Raw genomic sequence first — 23,497 nt, 5'->3', positions numbered from 1 at the left:
TTGAGCAACACAATGTGCTATGCGTAGTCGCTCAGTTGTGCCTGACTCTTTGCACCCCTGTGAACTGTAGCCCGCCAGGCTCCTCTGTCCATGGGGATTCTCCAGGCAAGAATACTTGGAGTGGTTGCCATGCCCTCCTCCAGGGAATCTTCCCAACCCAAGGATCGAACCCAGGTCTCCCACACTGCAGGCAGATTCTTTACCATCTGAGCCACCATTCTTTGTGTGTGTGTGGTAAAAAAATAATGCATAACATGAAATCCACCCTCTTCACAAATGTTTCAGGGTACAATACAGTATTGTTAACTGCATGCACATTGCTACTCTTAACAATGGTTCTGAGGTTTTGAGTCAATCGTTGCGTCTTCAAAGGAGAATCTAATTTTCCTTAGTAAAGTGATTTTTTAATGAATTTTTTAAAAATTAGTACTAGCCTAAACCAGATAGCTTAAAGTAGCATATTCTGACTGGTGACCTAAATTAAAAGGAAAATAAGCTACTATATATAAAAAAAACAATAATATCTTACTATATGGCACAGGAAACTATAGTCAATATCCAGTAATAAACCATGAAGGAAAAGAATATGAAAAAAGTGCATGCATATGTATGTATAAGTGAATCACTTTGCTGTATACCAAAAGTAACATAGTGAATCAGCTATACTTCAATAATAAATAAATTTTTTAAAATCAATAAATATATATTTATTTACAGCAAAAATGTATCACCTTCAATTAATTTGTGTAAAAAGCAAATGAATCGAGATGAAGAATGGAACTTCAGGGCCAAACAATTTGAATGAATATGGCCATTTGGTTACATGTTTAATAAACAGGATCATCAGTAGAATGGCCTATTTCCAAGGTCAAGGAGGCAAATGGGGTCAAAAAAGAGGAGCTGAGTTTGCATATCCAGAAAGCAAAAAGCTGAGCTCTGTGGTGAGGGAGGAACAGGGAACTAAAGAGTGAAATCACCCAAGATAAACTCCTTGACTTTATGATATGAATCAAATAGCTTTGTGCCTTACCTATTGAAGGGAATGTCAGGTAGAGACAGGACTGGTTTAATTTAAACAAGAGAAACTTCTTAGAGATATTTTAGACCCCATCATTGCAAACTGGGACGATATGCTGAGTCCTTACGATCCAGTGCAAAGCTCGTCCTTTCTACCCAGAGCACAACTGACTACAGACATCCCATGCAGCTAATGTTATTACTGTCTCAACTCAGCCCATTCCTGTTGGATAAATGTTCCATGATAGGCCAGTACTCTTTGTGCAATGATTTATTCAAATACTTGTCTAAAACATACAATTAAGGATCCCATAGTTATCCCTTCCTTTAACTGCATACAGTGGATGACTCCCTGGGCCAATTCTTTTTCCTTTATAAGGATAACTTGTCCTTCTATTTTAACAGCAGGAGACACCTGTCTAGAGAATCATGGGCTTCCCTCGTGGCTCAAATGGTAAAGAATCTGCCTGCAATGCAGGAGACCCAGATTCCAACCCTGGGTCAGGAAGAACCCCTGCAGAAGGGAATGGCTACCAACTCTAATATTCTTACCTGGAGAATTCCAGGGACAGAGGAGCCTGGCAGGCTACAGTCCATGGGTTGCAAGGAGTCAGACATGACTGAGTAACTGTCACTTTCCTGTCTAGAGAAGCTTGCTCATTTGTCATAATTAATCTTCATCAAAAAGACTCTTGCAGAGTCTAACAGTATGGGGGATTGTTTTTTATAATACACAAAATAGATATAAAAACATAAAAGAAACAGAGCAACTTTCAGGGCAACTTTCAAAGCCTTAAAGGAAGGACTTTCTTGGTGGTCCAGGGACTTAGACTTCACTCTCCCAATGCAGGAGGCCTGGGTTCGATCCCTGGTCGGGGAACTAGAGCTCACGTGCTGCAACTAAGAGTTTGCATGCTGCAACTAAAGTTCCCACAGGATGCAACTGAAAGATCCTGCATGCTGCAGTGAAGATCAAAGATCCCTGTGCCACAACTAAGACCAGTGCAGCCAAATAAATAAATAAACCGACAAAAATTAAAGGAGAAGAGATCTTTTTTTGGTGGGGGGAGGACTTGCCCTACAGCTAGCAGGGTCTTAGTTTCCCAACCAAGGATGGAACCAATGCCCTCGGCAGTGAGAGCAAGGGGTCTTAACCACTGGATCACTAAGAAAATCCCCGAAAACATCTTTAATATCCAAATACTACAACCAAACAGTGTGCATCCTCTGTCCATTGTTGTTCCATTGCTCCCTCATGTCTGACTCTTTGCGACCCAGTGGACTACAGCACGCCAGGCTTCCCTGTCCTTCACTATCTCCCTGAGTTTGCTCAAGCTCATGTCCATTGAGTCAGCAATGCCATCCAACCATCTCATCCTCTGTCAACCCATCTCCTCCCACCTTCAATCTTTCCTAGCATCAGGGTCTTTTCAGATGAGTCACTTCTTCAAATCAGGTGGCCAAAGTATTGGAGTTTCAGCTTCAGCATCAGTCCTTCCAGTGAATATTCAGGGTTGATTTCCTTTAGGATTGACTGGTTGGATCTCCTTGCAGTCTGAAGGACTCTCAAGGGTCTTGTCCAGCACCACAGTTCAAGAGCATCAGTTGCCAGATAATTAGGTCATTAAGACCCAGAGAAATGACTACTTTGTTGTAAGGTTCTGATGTGACATTCACAGATAGGTCTGTGATAAGGGGGGGAAAATCAGCAAATTTGTTATTAGAGTGTATAATGAGTCTTTGTTCACACTTCAGTTTTCATGTCACTGTGTCCATGAGAGTAATATGGACCAAGCACTGGGGGGTGGGAATGGAAGCGGGACCTCCCTGATTTTCAGGTGTGGCTCTGGATGCTTCTAGTCTCCATCATTCCTTAGGGAGGAGATCAAGGAGCCAGGTGTGAGGTCTAGCCGAGAGAGCCTGTTGATACTGTGAAAGCTGATGTCTTTCACAAACCCTGGTGCCCTTTAAAAACATGACTCTGCTTCCCAGACAGTCCTTTCTTATAAAAATCATCTATCTTAAAATGTTTCTCCCTTGCTTAATTCATGCCTACTTATAACCCTGAAAAATTTTTGATGTTGGCCTTTGGTGGAGCATGGTAGGATATGTAATAAAAATAAAATTTGTTTTCCTCCCACCAATGCTATGAAGCAACTACTATCAGCAGTATGTTACATTAATAATATGTTACATTTAGAAAGCAGATTATACAATATCGGCACAGTTTATTTTCAGTTGCATGCCTAAAATATTCATGCACAGAGGGGGAAAAAAACCAACATAGGGCATATACCAAAGTGTTTATAGTGTTAATCTGGGAAGTGGGATTGTGGGTGTATTTCTCTCCTTCATTTTTGTTTTTTTCTTTTCTATATTTTCTAAGTATATAATGATAAACATGTATTAATTTGAAAGGGGCAACATTTTAAGATTGGTTTCCAAGTGCTTTACCAATTGAAAACCCTGACAAATTTTGAGGCAACATGTTAAAAGTCTAGGCTGTTCTGTCTCACATTGTAGCCATTGTAGCCACTGGTCCCAAGTGGACAGTGTTAATTATATTTAAATTATTTAAAGGGAAATTAATTTATTCACCATTTAATTATTCAGTCATACTTGCCGCATTTCAAGTTTCAGTAGCCACATTTTCATCATACAGAAAGTTCTATTCCACAGTCCTGATGGAGACAAGTTAGCAAACTATGCCAGTTACCAAACTGTGCCAATTTGCAGTGGCAAAGGGCAAAGGAATGGTCCTCTTTATTACTTATCATTATTACAGTGTCACTCATTATAGACACTGGCAGAGTCCTCATCCTAGGTCCCTTTATATACTTCACTAATCTTTGGCCCAGTGAGCTAGAGATTTCTCCCACAGTCATCTGGGTGTTAGTGGCAGGGTTGGGAACCCAGAGCAACTCACTCCTGTTTCATAACTGTTACCTCCTTATCATTGTGACCATCTTCTCCAGAAAACTAAGTCTTCCCAAGCTGTACTTCAGTTCCGTATCATTTCATAGACATTTTTGAAAGCTTACAATGTGATAGACACGGTAATAAGCCTTGAATGTGAAAAACCAGAGACTTGCCTGGTGGCTCAAACAATAAAGAATCAGCTTGCAATGCAGGAAACCCAGGTTCAATCCCTGGGTTGGGAAGATCCGCTGGAGAAGGGAATGGCTACCCACTCCAGTATTCTTGACTGGAGAAAAACTAAGTAAGAGAAGTTTCTCTATTCCTAAAATGTAACAAGGTGTTAAAAACAGGGCGTGCTAGATAGATTGACAGCACCAAGTAGGGACAGGTCTGTTCTTGGAAAATCTAGCAATGCTTCCTCCACCTAGTTATGCTTGACTCTTGACATTAGAACATCCTCCAGACTCTCCAATTTACACTTCAATAGTCTCCATGTTCTTCATACTCCAGAAGAAAAGAGATTAACTCCACTTTTGAACCTGATCTAATTTTTTTTTAAACGTCACTTGAAAGAGTTAGGTATATTCAACTCTTTTAATTTGAACTTACTTTCTCATTTTGGGGCCAGGCTCTATACTTGTAAAATATTTTTAAGCCTTCAAGTGAAATAAAATACTCCTTTAAGACTGAGTCATCCATTCCGTTTAGAACTATGTAAAAGCGAATACCAAGTTTGAATGAGTGATCATTTTTCAGCCAGTCATGTGGGAAGTGTTGCAACACAGGTTAGAAGCTGGAGTTCCCAGTTCTCCAATCAATCATGTTCCCATATTTTAACAGATGCCATGCTCTTGGTGGCAGAGCGCCTGGAAGGACCGTTCAACATTGAGTCAGTCATGGACCCAATAGACGTCAAGATCTCTGAAGCCATTATGAACATGCAGGAAAACAGCATGCAGGTGTCTGCAAAGGTATTTGCCTTAGTCATTTATCTAATAAGCAAAGGGGAGTCATCTGAAAATGAAGTAATGGATACTGGCTGGGATTGTAAACTCTAATATGTTGTCCGTGAGATTTTCCTGTCGCGTGACAAATTTGCTACTTCATTAAAACTGTCTAACAAAATGGCACTGAGGAAGGAAGTAAGCTTTTCCTTTGCAGTTCCTCAATCATGAAGAAATTATTGGCTGCTAAAAAGTTTTAGAGAGCCCCAAGTATATTGACTAATCCCTCACATTTGTGAGCAATTTGGGGGGAATTTTCTTTTTAATGGTTGTGATTTCTGCACACCCTCACCCTATTCTCTCTCTCTAGGAACTTCTAATTATGTCCTCAGCTGCACAAACCAGGCAAATGTTCTCTATGTTCACACGTAAATTATTAAACATTCCATCTGACTTCCTTTTTTTAAGACGATAATGTAACCCTCGTTAATGAATCGTCAGAGGAAAATGCTGCTTTGTATAAAGTCAAACACACATTTTTAAAAAATAGTAAGTTTTTATAAATCAAACAAGACAGATTCTGGGTTTTCAGCTGCAGAACACAAATATCAAGTGCACAATTTTTTTAATTTTTAGAAAAATTTTATTGCAGTATAGTTGATTTACAATGTTGTGTTAGTTTCAGGTGCAGCCAAATGAATCAGTCATATATATGCATATATCCGCTCTTTTTAAAATTCTTTTTCCATATAGGCCATTACAGAGAATTGAGCAGATAGAGTTCCCTGTGCTCTACACTCGGTCCTTATTAGTTATCTATTTTATATATAGTATTATGTATATGGCCATCCCAATCTTCTAATTTATCCCTCTTACCTCCTGGTAACCAGAAGTTTGTTTTCTACATCTGTCACTCTATTTCTGATTTGTAGATAAGTTCACTTGTCCTCTTTTTTCAGAATCCACATATAAGTGATATCCTATGATATTTGTCTCTCTCTGTCTGACTTACTTTACTCAGTATGACAATCTCCAGGTCCATCCATGTTGCCGCAAATGGCATTATTTTGTTTTTATTATTTCATTCATTAATTTGTTCTTTCTTATGGCTGAGCAATATGCCACTATGTATAAGTACCACCTCCTCTTTATCCATTCCTCTGTTAATGGACATTTAAGTTGCTTCCATGCCCTCAGAATGGGAGAAAATATTTGCAAGCAAAGCAACTGACAAGGGATTAATCTCCAAAATATACAAACAGCTTATACAGCTCAATATAAAAAAGAAACAAATAACCCAATCAAAAAGTGGGTGGAAGATCTAAGTAGACCTTTCTCCAAAGAAGACATACAGGCCAGTAGGCACCTGAAAAGGTGCTCAACGGTACTCATTATTAGAGAAATGCAAATCAAAATGACAGTGAGGTATCACCTTATATTAGTCAGAATGGTCATTATCAAAAAATCTACAAACAATAAATGCTGGAGAGGGTGTGGAAAAAAGGAAACCCTCCTACACTGTTGGTGGGAATTGAACCTGATATAGCCACTATGGAAAACAGTATTCATGTGTGTGTGTGTGTGTGTGTGTGTGTGTGTGTGTGCCTGTGTGTGTGTGTGTGCCTGTGTGTGTGTATTTGTGTGCCTGTGTGTGTGTGTGTGCCTGTGTGTGTGTGTTTGTGCCTGTGTGTGTGTGTATGTGTGTGCCTGTGTGTGTGTGTGTTTGTGTGCCTCTGTGTGTGTGTGTGCCTGTGTGTGTGTGTTTGTGTGCCTGTGTGTGTGTGTGTGCCTGTGTGTGTGTGTGTGCCTGTGTGTGTGTGTGTGTTTGTGTGCCTCTGTGTGTATGTGTGTGTGTGCCTGTGTGTGTGTGTGTGTGTGTGCCTGTGTGTGCTCAGTAGTGTCCGACTCTCTGCAACCCCCTGAACTGTAGCCTGCCAAGCACCTCTGTCCATAGCATTCTCCAGGTAAGACTACTGGAGTGGGTTGCTATTTCTTTCTCCACGGGATCTTCCAGGGATCAAATCCGTGTCTCCTGTGTCTCCTGCATTAGAGGGCAGGTTCTTTACCACTGAGCCACCTGAGAAGCCCTCAGAGAACAGTATAGAGATTCCTTAAAAAACTAAAAATATAGCAACCATATGACCCAGCAATCCCACTCAAGGGCATATATTCAGAGAAAATCATAATTCGAAAAGATATGTGCACCCCAATGGTCATTGCAGCACTGTTTACAATAGCCAGGAAATGGAAGTGCACAATTTTTATTTATCCCCACCCAGTTGAAAACAAATAGGACCCACCTTAAGCAAAATTTAAAAGTTTGAAATGAGTCTCCAGCCTTTCCTTCATCACCTCATTTATCCACACTGATGACCACACAATGCCCTTCTGTTCTTATTTACCAGTTTCCCTGTTCTGAAACACTACCCAAAACTGCCCCGGTCCTTTAAAGCTGGTGATGGAGTGATTGCATTTTAACTGAAAGTCATTCATACAAAAATATGTCAGACCAAGAGCTGCGTGTTTAACTCTCCTCAATATTTAAAGTCCTTTGTGAAAAAGACTTCGAATATAATCAAGGAGAAAGAGAGGTGGTGGGGGAAATTGCAGAGCAGAAAGAAATCCATGGAATTTGACGCGGTCTCCTGGGCTGAGTGTGAATCAACTAGCCTTGGACTTTTCGGGGAGCACTGCTAGAAAATAGGGTGAGCAAGAATCTGGCCTGCGCCCCTTTCCCTCTCTCTTTGAAAGGTGAGAGGGGCTGGGAGTTTCATAATCCTAACATCCAGGTTTTAGTGTGCTTCGGCTGCGTCTGTGCTAAGGCACTTCAGTCACGCCTGACTCTTTGTGACCCCATGGACTGTATCCTGCCAGGCTCCTCTGTCCATGGATTCTCCAGGCTAGAACACTGGAGTGGGTTGCCATTTCCTTCTCCAGGGGATCTTTCCCACCAAGGATTGAATCCACATCTCTTATGTCTCTTGCATTGACAGGCGAGTTCTTTACCACTAGCACTACCTGGGAGCTTGGGTTAACCTCTGTAAAAGAAAAAAAGAAGAATGCTCCAAAGTTCTATCACCTATTGAGAAAACAGCATATTTGGGAGTTCCATGAAAATCTATTTTCTTTCTTTCCTGTGGGGGGAGGGGGGGAAGCAATTATCTATCCCTCTCAAATCTATTGCCTAGAAACCAACTAATGTTATTTTTTTTTAACTTTTTAAAATTTTGTATTGGGGTATAGCCAGTTAACAATGTTGTGATCATTTCAGTTGAACAGCAAAGGGACTCAGTCATACATATACATGTATGCATTCTCCCCCAAACTCCCCTCCCATCCAGGCTGCCACATAACATTGAGCAGAGTTCCCCGCTGGAGTAGGTCCTTGTTGGTTATCCATTTTAAATGTAGCAGTGCATACATATTCATCCCAAACTCCCTAACTATCCCTTCCCCCCAGCAACCATAAGTTCATTCCTCTAAGTCTGTGAGTCTCTTTCTGTTTTGTAAGTAAGTTCATTTGGTAGTTCAGACAGTAAAGGATCTGCCTGCAATGCAGGAGATACAGGTCAATCCCTGGGTTGGGAAGACCCCCTAAAGAAGGAAATGGCAGTCTGCTTCAGTTTTCTTGTCTGGAGAATCCCATGGACAGAGGAACCTGGTAGTCTATAGTCCATGGTTGCAGAGTCAGACACGACTGAGCGCATGCGCACACACAGTCACACAGTCTTGATGTAGAGAAGAGGAGATGGAGTGAGTTAAGAAGAAGGAACAAGAGGAGGACAGCTAAGCTAAGCTCTGCAGGAAAGAGGAATGGGAGGCGGCGTCTGAGCTAGAGGACAGCATGGAGAAAGGACCAAAACCAACTTTTAATATAGTGGAGGGGAGGTTGAGTAAGTGGCTGAAATTTGGACAAATTTAGCAGGAAACACCAACAGGATCTGCTGATGGAGCGGACATGTTCTGAAAATGGTTTCATTTCTTCAAGGCAATGGTATTTGGAAACATGGTTTTTCCAGTGGTCATGTATGGATGTGAGAGTTGGACTATAAAGAAAGCTGAGCGCCGAAGAATTGATGCTTTTGAACTGTGGTGTTGGAGAAGACTCTTGAGAGTCCCTTGGACTGCAAGGCGATACAACCAGTCCATCCTGAAGGAGATCAGTCCTGGGTGTTCATTGGAAGGACTGATGCTGAAGCTGAAACTCCAGTACATTGGCCACCTCATGCGAAGAGTTGACTCATTGGAAAAGACCCTGATGCTGGGAGGGATTGGGGGCAGGAGGAGAAGGGGATGACAAAGGATGAGATGGTTGGATGGCATCACCAACGAGATGGGCATGAGTTTGAGTAAACTCCAGGAGTTGGTGATGGACAGGGAGGCCTGGCGTGCTGTGATTCATGGGGTCGCAAAGAGTCGGACACGACTGAGCGACTGAACCGAACTGAACTGAGTTTCATTTTCCATATAAGCCCAATCCATGAAATTATCTATGAACTCAAGTCTAAAATCTACATTCTCGCTAGGAACAGAAACAGATGGCTAAATTTTTCCTTTTGCCAAAGAACCCTCAGTCATTTTTGATAAACAGTCCTATCAAATTGGAAATTCTGAATTTCCAATCTTTGGATGGAGCATTCACATAACCAGTGACTAGGTCAATTTCTGATAGAGAGCTTCTGGTCTCACCAGAAGCTCTTTCCTAAATGCAAGGGCCAGACACCCTGAGAGCTATGAAGCTTACAAATTAAAATCACTTCTTACTCCAGGTTTGACTGGCAACTTCTCCTTGAAAAATCATTTATCTTATTACAGCAGTTACTCATGGAAGTCATTCCTAGAGTCTCTTTAAGTAAAGCAGCAGTGTTTATAACTGGCAGCTCATATTTGTTGAACACTTACTGCCAGGACTCTACTGTGCATTACATGGTTTATATCATGTAATATTTATAACAATGCTTGCAATGAGATAGGTCTTCTCCCTTATTTTCCAGATACACAATCTAAGGCTCAGAAAAGTTAGGGAACTTACAAAGGTCTCATGGAGTACACAGAGGAGTGGCTGACTCCAGAGACCACAATGCTCATCATTGCATTTTAATGATGCAGGTTCCTAAAAAGCCAATCCCACACAAGGGCAGGATTCAGCAAACATTTGCTGAATAGATCAAGTATTAAGGGGAAGTTCAATAGCTTTCAGTAAAAACCTGCCCAAGACAGTAAGGAAACAGAGGCAGCAAAGCCTGGAGGGTTCAAGTTTTCTACCTTTCTCTCTGATTCCCTTTGCAACTATACCTACAGCTTCTCAACATGCTAAAGACTAATGAAATATTTCTCTTATTAGCCTCATCATTCATGCTTCCAACCCTTCCTAGGGTGTTAATAGTACAAAATATGAAATTCTTTTTCTCCCTTCTATCTGAAGGCAAAGATAAACACGTTAGTTTCAGATATGAAATTCCCCTCTATTGCAGTGTGTGTGTATGTGTGTGTGTGTGTGTGTGTGTTAGTTGCTCAGTCATGTCCGACTTTTTGCAGCCCCATGGACACTTCAGGCTTCTCTGTCCATGGGATTCTCCAGGCAAGAATACTGGAGTGGGTAGCCATTCCCTTCTCCAGGGGATCTTCCTGACCCAGGGATTGAACCTAGGTCTCCTGCATTGCAGTCAGATTGTTTACCATCTGAGCCACCAGAGAAGCCCTCCTCTAATGCAGTAATCCTCATCATATATATATAGCAGGGAATAGCTCATATTTTATTGAGTTATGGTTGATATATATTATTATGCAAGTTTCAGGTATAGGAACAACTAAATTTTTGTACCTAATCAGTGAGATCCTGAATTAGTGAAATTACAGGTTAATAAAAAGATCTATTCTCACCATGTCTGTTCAGACTCAAATCTTGTTTTATATCTGTTTTTAAAGGTATAGTCATATCCTTTTTCCTCTCACATTTAACCCACAGCTAAGCTGTTTGGGGGATAAGGCACATAGACATTCCTTTCAAAAAATACATTGGTTCTTTGTTACTGTTCAGTTGCTAAGATTGTGTCTGACTTTTTGTGACCCCACGGATTGCAACATGCCAGGCTTCCCAGTCCTTCACCATCTCCCAGAGTTTGCACAAACTCTTGTCCATTGAGTCAGTGATACCATCACACCATCTTATCCTCTGTCGCCCCCTTCTTACTCCCATTCTCAAGCTTTCCCAGCATCAGGGTCTTTTCCAATTAGTCAGCTCTTTGCATCAGGTGGTCAAAGTACTGGAGCTTCAACATCAGTCCTTCCAATGAATATTCAGGGTTGATTTCCTTTAGGATTGACTGGTTTGATTCCTTGCTGTCCGAGGGACTCTCAAGAGTGTTCTCCAGCACCACAGTTCAAAAGCATAAATTCTTTAGGGCTCAACCTTATTTGTGGTCCAACTCTCACATCTATACATGACTTCTGGAAAAACCATAGCTTTGACTATACAGACGTTAGTCAGCAGAGTGATGTCTCTGCTTCTTAATACACTGTCTAGATTTGTCATAGCTTTTCTTCCAAGGAGAAAGCATCATTTCATGGCTATACATTGGCTATTCCAAGTTCTATAATCAAGTACAATAGTTTGGTAATAACATTATGGCATTTATTTCAAACTCTTGTGTATCCTTTATATAATATTATGTTCTATATGTTATTTATAATTATATAGGGAAGTCCCATATTAACATATAATATTGTTTATGTGTGTGTGTGTGTGTGTGTGTGTGTGTGTGTGTGTATAAGACTAGGGACATTAAGATATTAAAACTTGGTTCCTTTTTTTTTGTAGAAATAATCATTTAGTAACATTGACAATCATCATAGTTACTGTTGGTTGGGCCCCCACTATATTTCTTTCAATAGACACCCTTCATGTACCAGGCCCAAGGAATATAGTAGAAGATAAAACAAATTCTCTGCACAAACATCAGTCTCTTTTTAGATGCCTTATGTATTTATTTCAAGTCCTCTGCAATCTTGTAAAGTATTCATTTCCTCATTGTATAAGTAAAGAATGTTATGTTGAGAGAGATTAAGTTGCTTATCTGAGGTCAGGCATCTAAGAAGTGACAGAGCTGAGATCACAGCCTAGAACTGTCTGATCCAAAGAAAAAGATTTTCCCAGCATGCCACAGTTTTCTCAGTATGAATCTCCCCACCAGGAACAGATGCACTGCAGCATTGGAGGAACCAGCCATCTAAGAGAAGGCTGTTGCCTGAAGCCTGCTACTAATGATGATGCAAATGATGAGTATTTCTGATCAATAGGGAAACCTACTGAAGAGAAACACAAGCTGCTAGTTCTTCAAGCTCCAGCCAACACTTATTACATTCACTAAGTTCACAGTCTTTATCAAAGACAAGAAAGGGTCCTCATTATTCCACCACCTCTTTACCCATGCAAATCAAAGGAGTTCTGTCCTTTACAGGTTTGAGAAAATTCTCCAAAGGAAAGGAGAACAAAACTTGCTGAGTCTCTGCCTGTGAATTTCAGATGTGTTGATAATCTCTTTCCTCTCCTATCAGGAAAGATGAAGCTGATCTCACTCTATATAATTTAACTATGTTAGGAATAATTTCAAATGTAATCCAGGAAAGGATTGGTTTGTCAGATACAATCTAAATTAAGAAGGGAGACTTATTAAATTCCAGTTGAAACCATCCATTCAATTAATACTTAGTACAGACTAAGGCAGAATCTATCACAGAAGAGCAGCATGGCCTTCAGTTACTTAATTTTCTCCCGACAATTCTTTCTGAATCTATAGCTCAAATGAAGATGAAAAAACCTAAGAGAACAGAAAGGAGAATATAATACTTTCTGCCTTTAGCTAATAGGTCTTAGTTTCCTCATCTGTAAAGAAAGGGGTTCATCTAAATGTTCTCTTTCTAGCTCTATCAGTTTAGAGCTTTATGAACATTATCTCTTCAGTATTAACTAGGTTTTTTTGGCATCCAGATATTTTTCTTTTCTCTGGGTCTTTTTCATTTTAAAGCATTCAGATATAAATAATATCTTAGGAGTTCACATGGAAAAATATATCTTCCTTCAGATGTGAGAACACTGATTAGATGTATAACATTGATTAGTAAGTATATTTTTATCCCAATAGCAGTTTCCTTTCTTTGAGCCCCTGTAGTACATGTGTTTTTTTTAAGGCAGTGGGCACATTATTCCTTCTGTTATGATTATTTGTATACTTTCTCCTTCCCAGGAGTATAATTATTTTATTCACTCTTACATTCTCCAGAAAGCCATTCTAACATGTCATGTTACACATGGAAGCCACAGTACATTTTGCTGAGTTGAATTCAGAACATGAAAGTATAATGTCAGAAAGACCTCAACAATAAGGAATAGAAAATACCTTCAAATATATTTAAAATTAGTCTTATATCTTTAAAATAGCATCAGATTTTGACATCAGACCAACCTGGGGTCTGGTTTTTACTAGTTGTGTGATTTGGGGCAAATTATCTGTATAAACTCAATTAAGTCATATGAAAAATGAGATGCTAGTTGGATCTGCTCATAAAGTTGTTTGAGGGTGAAATGATATAATCCATGTAAAATGCTTAGTGTAGAATATGTAAAATCAAAACCACTCATCAAAATTAAGTATTTTCATTATTATTTTTGAAAATAATAGGTGTTGAAAATTATATATAAATTCTAAAGAACTTTGACTGTGGTGTCGCCTCATCCATGATGGTGTGTGAGCTGGTCACTAGCACTGAGGATCAGAAGAGTCACAAACCTGCATTTAAATCCACTCTTGCATGGCATTACTTTCAATGGCAGGGACTCCATGGAAAGGGACATATATTTCTGCATGGCCTGAAACATGGCATCTGGCACTGAACAAACATCTAATAACAAGTCCTTTGAAGGAAAATGGGCTTGAGGGAAGAATGGACTGGATCGAGGCAGTAGCAGCAACCCAACTCCTGTCTGTGCCTGTGGGTGGCACCAATGCCGTCAGAGTAAAGGTTCCTAGAGGAATATTAGTGACCTCAGCTACCATCACCCTATTCTTACAAGAAGACAATTGGTCCATTCACTTGACAAATGCCTGATCTCCAAGTGAAAAAGCACATGGCCCTACTCTTTATAAAGCTTTGAGTTCTATTTCTATTTCTACTTTCGTTCTGTTTTGAAAAGAAAAGAGCAAGCTCTCAATGGTTTCTAGATTCAGAATGCTTTTTCTGTTTATTCAAATTTCAAAGTTCATACTCTGCCTGCCAGTCCTCACTTACTTTAATAACATTCCACCAAGAAGCAGTGACCTTGAAACATTTTTGGTTCTTTGATTTCTTCATTTCACTACAGAAAACCAGAATCTGTTCCTTTCCTCTTTGTAGCATGACTGTATAACAGAGCTATGTTATTCAAATGCTAGATACAGGGTGAGGGGGGAAAAAAGACACAATTTTTATAAAGTAAAATGAAGATTTGGAAAAAAACGCTTATGATTCATTTATAGGAAATGCATCCAAAGCAAACTACTTTTAACTTTCTTTCCACGTGAAAGGTGTTTAAAAAAAAAAAAATTTCTTCTCCTTTTGGTGATAAAGGGAAACTTGTGACTATCTCTAACCTTTAGAGATTTATCTTAAGATTTCCTTTCCCTTTAACTTCAGGGCAAAAGATGAGAAGATTACATTTAATGAAGTCTACTCCAGAGTAGGTGATTGAAACTCACGCAGTTTTTAACACTTGGTGTGTTCTTAGAGCAAGATGGCCTCTTGCTTTCCTGAAAGACAATCTTCTTCCGGACTCCTCTGCCTTTAAAGAGGAGAAACTGCTTCCTTAGAACCATGCTTCCCATGGGCGGCAGATTACTGCGTTAGAGAAATTTCAGTTGGCTCTGCCCCGTTCCACAGATACACAGTTATCCTCAGCTCTTAGCACATTCCTTCTACTCGGGGCTATGTAGTCTGGTTTGATCTTTAGATAGAGTCATTGCCCCAGCCAGTCCGTGGTTAAACGTGTAAAAGAGCCGCCTCTGTGAGATTATAGCAACTTGTTCTGTCAGAAAATTTGGAACTATATATGGCTTTCTGTAGGTCTTTTTCTTCTAACACATTTTATACCTCTTTTTATTTCACCTCCTAATTCTCCCAGCATGAGTGCGTGCTAAGTCACTTCAGTCATGTCCGACGCTTTGCGATCCTATGGACCATAGCCCACCTGCTCTATCCACAGGATTCTCCAGGCAAGAATACCCGAGTGGGTTGCTGTGCCTTCCTCCAGGGGATCTTCCCAACCCATGGATCGAACCCACGTCTCTCTGTCTCCTGCATTGGCAGGCGGGTTCTTTACCACTAGCGCCACCAGGAAAAGCCCCTATTGTCCCAGTGTGTGGGTTAGTCGCTCAGTCGTGTCTGACTCTTTGTGACCCCATGGACTGGAACCTGCCAGGCTCCTCTGTCCATGGGATTCTCCAGGCAGGAATACTGGAATGAGTTGCCATTCCCTTCTCCACTTATCTTCCTGACCCAGTGATCGAACCCAGGCCTCCAACTTTGCAGGCAGACTCTTTACCCTCTGAGCCACCAGGGAAACCCCCTATTGTCGCAGACTATATCTCAAATATCAGCCAAATAGCTGATCATTTCTGTATTAATACATGTAATCTATAAATGACACACAGTTTTTTAAAAAAAATCACGGGGTTCTCAGGGGTGGGTGACAGAATTCTTAAAATTTGAAACATCTTGGACACAGTTTCCTGTGTTGGCTACAGCGGTAAGTAGGACTTTTCATCCTAGATCTCTCTCTAGCCCAGATTACTCTCCTGATTACACCTGTTTACCCAGCTCTCTGCTGCACACTGTCACCTGCAACCTCAAACACAACTGTCTAAGACCCAACTCATCATCTTCCCATGATCCTGTCCCCAGAAAATGCCCTCCTCCCGTTCTTATGTCCTACCTAGCCAGACACAGAGTGACTCCTCGACTCCCCCTTCCCCTTCACCCTCACAGTCAATCCATAATGAAACTCCCTTGAAGCCCTCTAAATAGCCATACCAAATACCTTTTGAATCCATCCACAACAGCTCCCCTAATTTTATCATCTCACACACAGATTATAGTCTCCTAATTAATTCTCTGCCTCTGGCTTTCCCACACTCCAATCCATTCCCCACACTGTAGCCAGAAGGGATGCCGAAAATGCAAATGTGATCACATTACTCCCTTGTTTAATATCTTCCCATGGCTCCCGGTTGCCATTCGAATAAAGCCCAGCCGTGTTCCAACACCCTGTAGTCCTCAGCCTGCCCCTCCCTCTGGGTCCACCCTCACCACGCTTCCCACCTTAAACTATTCAGGTAACTACTGAGAACAGATTATCTGCCAAGCACAGCGCTAGACGCTGTAGATGTGATAATGAATAAGATCAACAGCAGAACCTGAGTCCTACTAGAAGTCTTAGTCTAGTAGGTAAGAGAACCTCTGTGTGCACCAGATGTAAAGAATGGCCTGGGCTCTGTGACTTGGATTCAGCAGCCTCTCTCACCTCTAAGCTTTGGTCTCTGCTGTTCCTCATCCTGGAGCATTCTTTCTACCCCTCTCCATCTCCCCACCCCAAATATGCAGCATTCACCAGGCATATTCCAACTATTTCTTCACTTCCCTGGCAAGATTCAGCGGTATACTGGGAAGTGTTTGCACAACAAATTTCTGTGCAGGAAATGTGCTTGTTGAGAGTGTTTGCCAGCTCCTGGGGGTGTAAATTTCAAGCTACTAACATGATGTCAACTGAACACAGAATTGCACACCACAGTGGAATGTTTCCTTCTTACAGATATACTTGGTATACAAAACCATGAGAGCACAGATAGTGGTAAAATAACTAAGAAGTTATGCTTTTTGGTGGCTGAGATGATAAAGACTCCGCCAGCAATGCAGGAGACTCAGTTTCAATCTCTGGGTCAGGAAGACCTGGAGGAGAGGGCACAGCAACCCACTCCAGTATTCTAGCCTGGAGAATCCCATGGACAGAGGAGCCTGGCGTGCTACAGTCTGTGAGTCGCTAAGAGTCAGATACAACTGAGCATCTAACACAAATGCTTTTTGAGTATACATTGCCTTTGTTTTTAATATAAGTTATATCATTTTTAAGTTTATACAATTAAACATCATAATCACTCTATTTAATGACTGGATTGCAAAATTCCTAAAAATTTTTACTAGTGGTCTTGTGAGCCGGTAAGAGCCTGTTGCAGCACATCACTGCTCTCCTAGGATGCTTTCTCGGACTCTGGTCTTGGTTTAGCTGCCTCTTGTGGGTGTTCCCATTGCATTTATTACATTCTACCGTAATTACCGGATTCCTTGTCAGAACCCTCATGATATCAGGGATGTGTCCAGTTGGCCTTCAAGTCTGGCCTTCATGACACTCTATGAATATTTGTTGAATGGTGGTTTGAATGAATGATAAAGAACCTGGTTATTGACATGTACACACTTATCCAAATTCTGCAAAGTGATTTTAAATAATTGCTGTAAACCTTATAAGCAAAGAGCATATGAAATAATCATTTAGCAAATCCAACAGAGTTCATTTTTTTTTCTCCCTACATTCAAAATACACTTTGTTAAGTTCCTTGTCACTCCTCCCTATTCACCATGTGGGAGGAAATAGCAAGGTGTTCTGTTGTTGAAGGAATACAAACCTTCCGAGGGAGGAAAAAAAATTATCTTCCCCGGCAAATGGAAGGAATTTGCTTTTATTGAAGAAACGATTTTAAGAGGTATGCAACCCATCTGACAGATATTCTGCAAGCAAGCTGTGTAAGCATCAGAAATAAATGTTTAAAACCTTGAAACTGACAGGATCACTAGCTTTTGAAAATCGAAGCCAATGAATGAAAAGCAGCCAAAACTGAAACTGATGACTTGACTTGATTCAGTCCAACCCAGAGTTGTCTACACAGAATCCTGAACCCATGCAGGGACTTTGAGTTTGCCCAGAGATCTTGGCCAAGGGACCACTGTAATCAATCTTTAAGGAAAGAAAAGCATGAATCAGAGAGTAGAGGACAAAAAAGAGGAAGAGAAGGAGAGAAGAAGTAGGGGGAACGGGGAGGGGAGAGGAAAGAAGAGAGAGAATGTTTGGAGTCATAGGCTGAAAGCCTATTTTCTTGAAAGGCAATCCATCACTAAAATTGGCACACTTATAAAAGTAAAAAAAAAAATTTTTTTTAAATGCTGATTTTTTAAAATGTTTATATGATGAATACACTGATTTTATATCTTAAAAAAATCATTTTGAACATGTTTTAAGTTTATATTCAGGAAGGCATTTCTTAGGATATTAGCAGATTGTTGTGAGGAACCAGGAAAAAAAGGTGCAAAAATAAAAGAATCCAGGGTGTCAATTTAATTTCGTATCACAGTGATAGTGGAGCTCTCCTTGCTACTACTAATGAAATGGGTTTTTAAAAATATTTTAACTTACATCTATTGACTGATGATCTGTGGACGTCCCCTCGAAACCCGTTTCAGTCTTCATGTTTCACTTGTACTTTGAGAAGGAGCCCCCAGCTCTGAGCTCAGCCTAGACAATTAGCAACAGGGCTGTGGTACAAGAGTGTACAGGCACTGCTGTTTATGTCTTTGATAGGATGGGGAAGCAGCCACTGCCTGAGATGTGAGCCCAGTTCTTGCCAGAAGACTTAACTCTCAGCTCGAACACCAACAGTCAGAGCCAAGCCTATTTTATATACAAAGTCTTCCATTCTCTAACTGTCCCATCAGGCACAGTGAGTAGCTATTATCAGATGAAAAAGAAACCAGATTTTTTTAAACAGCAAGGTCTTACCTTGTAGTCCGGGAACTGTATCCAATCTCAAGGATAAACCATCATGGAAAAGAGTATTTTAAAAAAGAATGTATATATGTGTAAACCAAGTCGCTTTGCTATACAGCAGAGATTGGCACAGTTATATTTCAGTTTTTAAAAGAAATAAAGAAGAAAAGAAACCAGATTTTTTAGTTCTAGCTATCAGTTTAACCAAGTTGGTCATTTGGCTTTGCTTTAAGTTGGCACAGTAACTGGAGTAAGAAAAATATCTCTTTTAAAATGTGGACGCACCATTCATTGTATTTTCTGAATCTAAGGAAGAAGGCTTCAACTTTGATTTTGAGATAATTGACTGCTGAGGTAAGTATATGAAACACTCAGGCCTGAGTCTGCTCCATCATAGACACTCAATAAGTGTTATTTCTCTTTCCTTTCCTGTCTTCTCTTTCTCATTACAGAAATCTACTTCCTGACTACCTTCAATAAATGTTTGCAAAAGGAAGAGATTATAACTAAAAATTTTATTTATTCGTAAGCTTTCATTTCTGATTTTTTAAAACACATACTATGTGCTAGGAATAGATTCTAGAGTATAATGGTGAACAAAGTGTATAAGATCCTATTCTTCATAGAGCTTATATTATTCATGTGTCACTCTGCATAGTCCCTAGATTTGATTTGTTACCTGTTATTGTCCTATTTAATTATAGATTCCCAGGTGGCTCAGTGGTAAAGAATCTGCCTGCCAAGTAGGAGACATGGGTTCTAAGCCTGGGTTGGAAGATCCCCTGAAGGAAATGGCAACCCACTCCAGTATTCTTACCTGGAGAATTCCATGGACAGAGGAGCCTGGAACACTCACTACAGTCCTTGGGTCCAAAAAGAATAGGACATGAGTGAGCAGCTGAGTGTGTGTGTGTGCACACACACACACGTTGTTGTATTTAATTATAGATAACTTCAGTAAAATAATTATACATCTTTTTACATCACTGCTTCAGTATCTTTTCTAAGCATTATATCATTGTATCTTCACAATAGCTATCTTCTTTACATCCTGGATCACACAAGTGTAAAGAGGAAGATTGAAACCAGGACTCCAAGCTTTTAGACTCTTATTGGTGACCTTCCTCTTCCACTTGTCTCTCAAGAAAATTGTGACCACACTTGTACAAAATATATGTGGAGTCCATCAGCTATGTTAGCTTCTGTTTCCTTGGGAACAAATGGGATAGATTGGATTCCCCAAGTGGTCATCTAACAAATAGTTCATTTATTAACACTCTAATGTAAATTAGAATCTAATAAGTAAGTAAAGCATCACTTACTCTCAAAACATCAAGTCCAATTAAATCTAGGTAGCATGGACTGTCACCTCTACTAATCTACATGATTAGTTATCTATTTGCAAATTTCAAAATGGTTATAGGAATAGCAACATTCTTCCTACCAAAATAAAAACTCCACTGAGTAGAAACTTAGAAGATTTAAAAAAAAAAAAAAAAACCAACTCGGGGACTGCAACAGGGCTGGTGTAGAGTTGATGCTTCTCAGATTGCCAGTAATGAGTTTGGTGAATGTATGACCAACCTGCAGAAGATAAAGGAGACAGAGCAGTATAAAGCTATGGACACCTCTGAAAAAATATACACCATATTGTTATTTTAAAGAAATATGTTAAGATGCTGCGATATCTTAAAGGAAAAATACTTGTCCTTAGGGCCCTAAAACAGCCCTGCAGCCTGTTCTCACCACACCCCTCTCTCTTTCTTGTTTTCCCAAACAATAAAATGCCTCATCTTTCAGCACTTTCCATCTTTAACCTTTACTTCTCTCATCTCAGAATACCAACATACTTCAGAGATGTTATCTCAGTAATCCTCTTAAGAGAGAGGATTCTCAAGCCAGATATCTTCCTGAAATCCACAAGTTTCATGAGTCTGCCTCATGGGAAGGATAATTCCTTTGTACATCTGTAGCATCTGTCTACACTGGGGCTTCCAAATACTTTTCCGAATGATCTAATTTTCCCTTTCAACATCCCTTGGAGGGAGCTAGGCAGGAGGTAATAATGATTCTATTTCTTTGAGGAGTAAAGCTAATGATTTGTTCCACAATGAGATGGCTTAGCCTGCAGCCATATCCTCTGGAAATTTCTATTGCAAAGAGAAGAACTTTAGTGTCTGAAAACAGTATTTCTTCTCTCAAATTGAAGGTAGTGGAGGGGGGAAGTGGCTTCACGAAGACCTCTAGTTAAACGCAGTTACATCTGAATCAATTCTCCTCTTGGCTAATCAGAGCAGACTTCCTAGCGTGTCCCGGTGTGTTCCCTGGAACACCTTGTGAGGACTTCCTGGCGAACCCTTGGCCAGATCGTTTTGGAAAACACTACAAATGAGCTTCTCCCTTTGGATGAGTCAGAACACATGTTAGCCTGATGAAGCCCTGCTAAGGTACCTCATTTAACATTGATGCATGGAATCCATTGCTTACGTAACAGCTGTTAGCAGCCCAGGAAATAAATTTTTGTGGAAGACATTGAAGAAACATCAGTCCAGACGTTTTTCCCCCTTGAGTCTCCTTATTCAGAAAATGGAACTAGAAGAACCGATCACAGAATGATACAATTAGCTAATTATTATTGAGTACTTACTTTTCCAGACATTAGCTTCTGTTTTCCTGCCTTAGGTATTATTGCATTTTATCCTCACAGTCTGTCTGTGTGGTAAATAATATTATTCCCATTTGTCAGAGGAAGAAACTAAGATTCAAGGAAGTCCTCTGAATGTTGACTTGACCCTGGGCTGTCTTCAGCCCCTCCTGCCACCTGTCTGGATACCTATCCTTGGTGAGTACAGCCAGCTTCAGGATTTTAAATACTGTCTTTAGGCTAATAACCCAGATCTGCATCTCTAGTTCTGACCATTCCTTGGGGGGAGACTTGATCTACAGACTTTTAACTGAAGACCCTTATCCCCACATTATTCCTCATCTGTTTCTACCTTTATTCAAAATACAAAATACTGGGGCACCCAGAACAAGAAGAATAAGGCTCATTGTTCCTTTGTAGTAATATAGCTCTGAACTTCAGGAGCTATAGAATTTCCCCTAGCCTACTGCTATAGCAGGCTCAGAAAATTGTCTGAGATAGTTCAAATGTTCTGAATCCCTTTTTTCAACCACCTCATGAAACCCATGTTTTAAAAATATTTGTCTAGCTAACCGATTGCATGTAGTAACAATGAAATTATTAATTTTCATTTTATATGCCATCTAAGTTATTTGACGGATATATGTTGTTTAAGGTACATTCTCTTCATGAGAATCAAGGTATTTTAAATCATTCTCTAACAAGGACAAGGTGAGCTGATGCTCTGATCTCTGTGTGGGTGTGGGTGTGGGTGTGTGTGTGTTTAGGTTTTGTAAATTTCTGAAAAACTGTTCTCCATCATTAAGCTTGGCACTTCCACACTAAAGAAATGCTCTTAAAACAATTCCCTTATTCTAAGGTCCATTTAGTCAAAGCTATGGTTTTTCTAGTATGGATGGATGTGAGAGTTGGACTAAAAAGAAAGCTGAGCACCAAAGAATTGATCCTTTGGAACTGTGGAGTTGTAGAAGACTCTTGAAAGTCCCTTGGACTGCAAGGAGATCCAACCAGTCAATCCTAAAGGAAATCAGTCCTAAATATTAATTGGAAGGACTGGTGCTGAAGCTGAAACTCCAATACTTTGGCTACCTGATGCAAAGAACTGACTCCTTGGAAAAGACTCTGATGCTGGGAAGGATTGAAGGCAGGAGGAGAAGGGGACGACAGAGGATGAGATGGTTGGATGGCATCACCGATTCGATGGACATGTGTTTGAGCAAGCTCCAAGCGTTGGTGATGGACAGGGAGGGCTGGCATGCTGCAGTCCTTGGGACTGCAAAGAGTCGGACACTACTGAGTGACTGAACTGAACTGAAGAGTATACTAGAATCTGTGTTCAAGGCCCTTCACAATTCATATCTTTACATATTGTGACAGATTTCTATGTGGGTCTTCACCTTATTATGGGGTTAGGTGTTGTTTCCATAATATTAGAAGTCTGTGTCTTCTTCAGTTCAGATCATAGATCATAGACCCAGCAATTTCTGCATTGAAATCATCTTCAAAATCCAAACCTGATTTATTAACAGAAAGCTATGAGCAGAAAACTATATTGACTTACCCACATTCTATTATCATAATTAACACTCTCAAAAAAAAAAATCAAACAAGTGGTAAAGTTTTCTGTTACAATGAAATATCTCCCTTGGGGCACTAATATTCTTCCAGGGCATTTCTTGTTCCTTTGATTTAACTTAAACCAGTGAGCCAGCCTCTTCCCAAGGGCAAATTAAGAAGGTCTGTTAACTCTTTACGTGCAACAGCTTCAAGAAATCTCAGCAAGGCCATTAATATTGTTTTGCCCTAGGCTTTCTACTTTTTAAAAGTCAGTTGTCATTTTCAAAGCGATCCAAAATAGCACACTCAACTGAACCCTGGAGCTTTGGAAATGTTAATGCCCTCCATCAGCCATGACCTTGCCACTGGGAAGTGATTTAGCACTAGGAGAAAGGGGCCCACTATCTTTATCACACCGGTTTACACCATCAGCTTCAGAAACTGTGTGAGAGAAGAATCAATAGCGTGTTAAGACCAATCTTGAAGAATGCCGAGACAAAGTGGGCCTGCTCTGAAAGTGCTGAGTGGAAGGAGAATTTTTGAATACAACAAAGGGGAAGTCAGTTC

General features: G+C 40.2%; 1 protein-coding gene across 1 annotated transcript in view; it reads left to right on the top strand.

Moving 5' to 3' along the window:
* The window catches only part of GPC6 (glypican 6), a 1,184,501-nt gene that overhangs the window by 1,062,113 nt on the left and 98,891 nt on the right, over positions 1-23,497 (top strand). Inside the window, exon 5 of the mRNA XM_043478329.1 lies at positions 4,777-4,907. Within this exon, the coding sequence (XP_043334264.1) occupies positions 4,777-4,907 (131 nt within the window). The remainder of the gene's footprint in view (positions 1-4,776; positions 4,908-23,497) is intronic.

The sequence above is a fragment of the Cervus canadensis genome, chromosome 9 (assembly GCF_019320065.1).
Source record: "Cervus canadensis isolate Bull #8, Minnesota chromosome 9, ASM1932006v1, whole genome shotgun sequence".
NCBI lineage: Eukaryota > Metazoa > Chordata > Mammalia > Artiodactyla > Cervidae > Cervus > Cervus canadensis.
The sequence above is the reverse complement of the archived record's forward strand: the minus strand, read 5'-3'. Positions and strand labels throughout refer to the sequence as shown.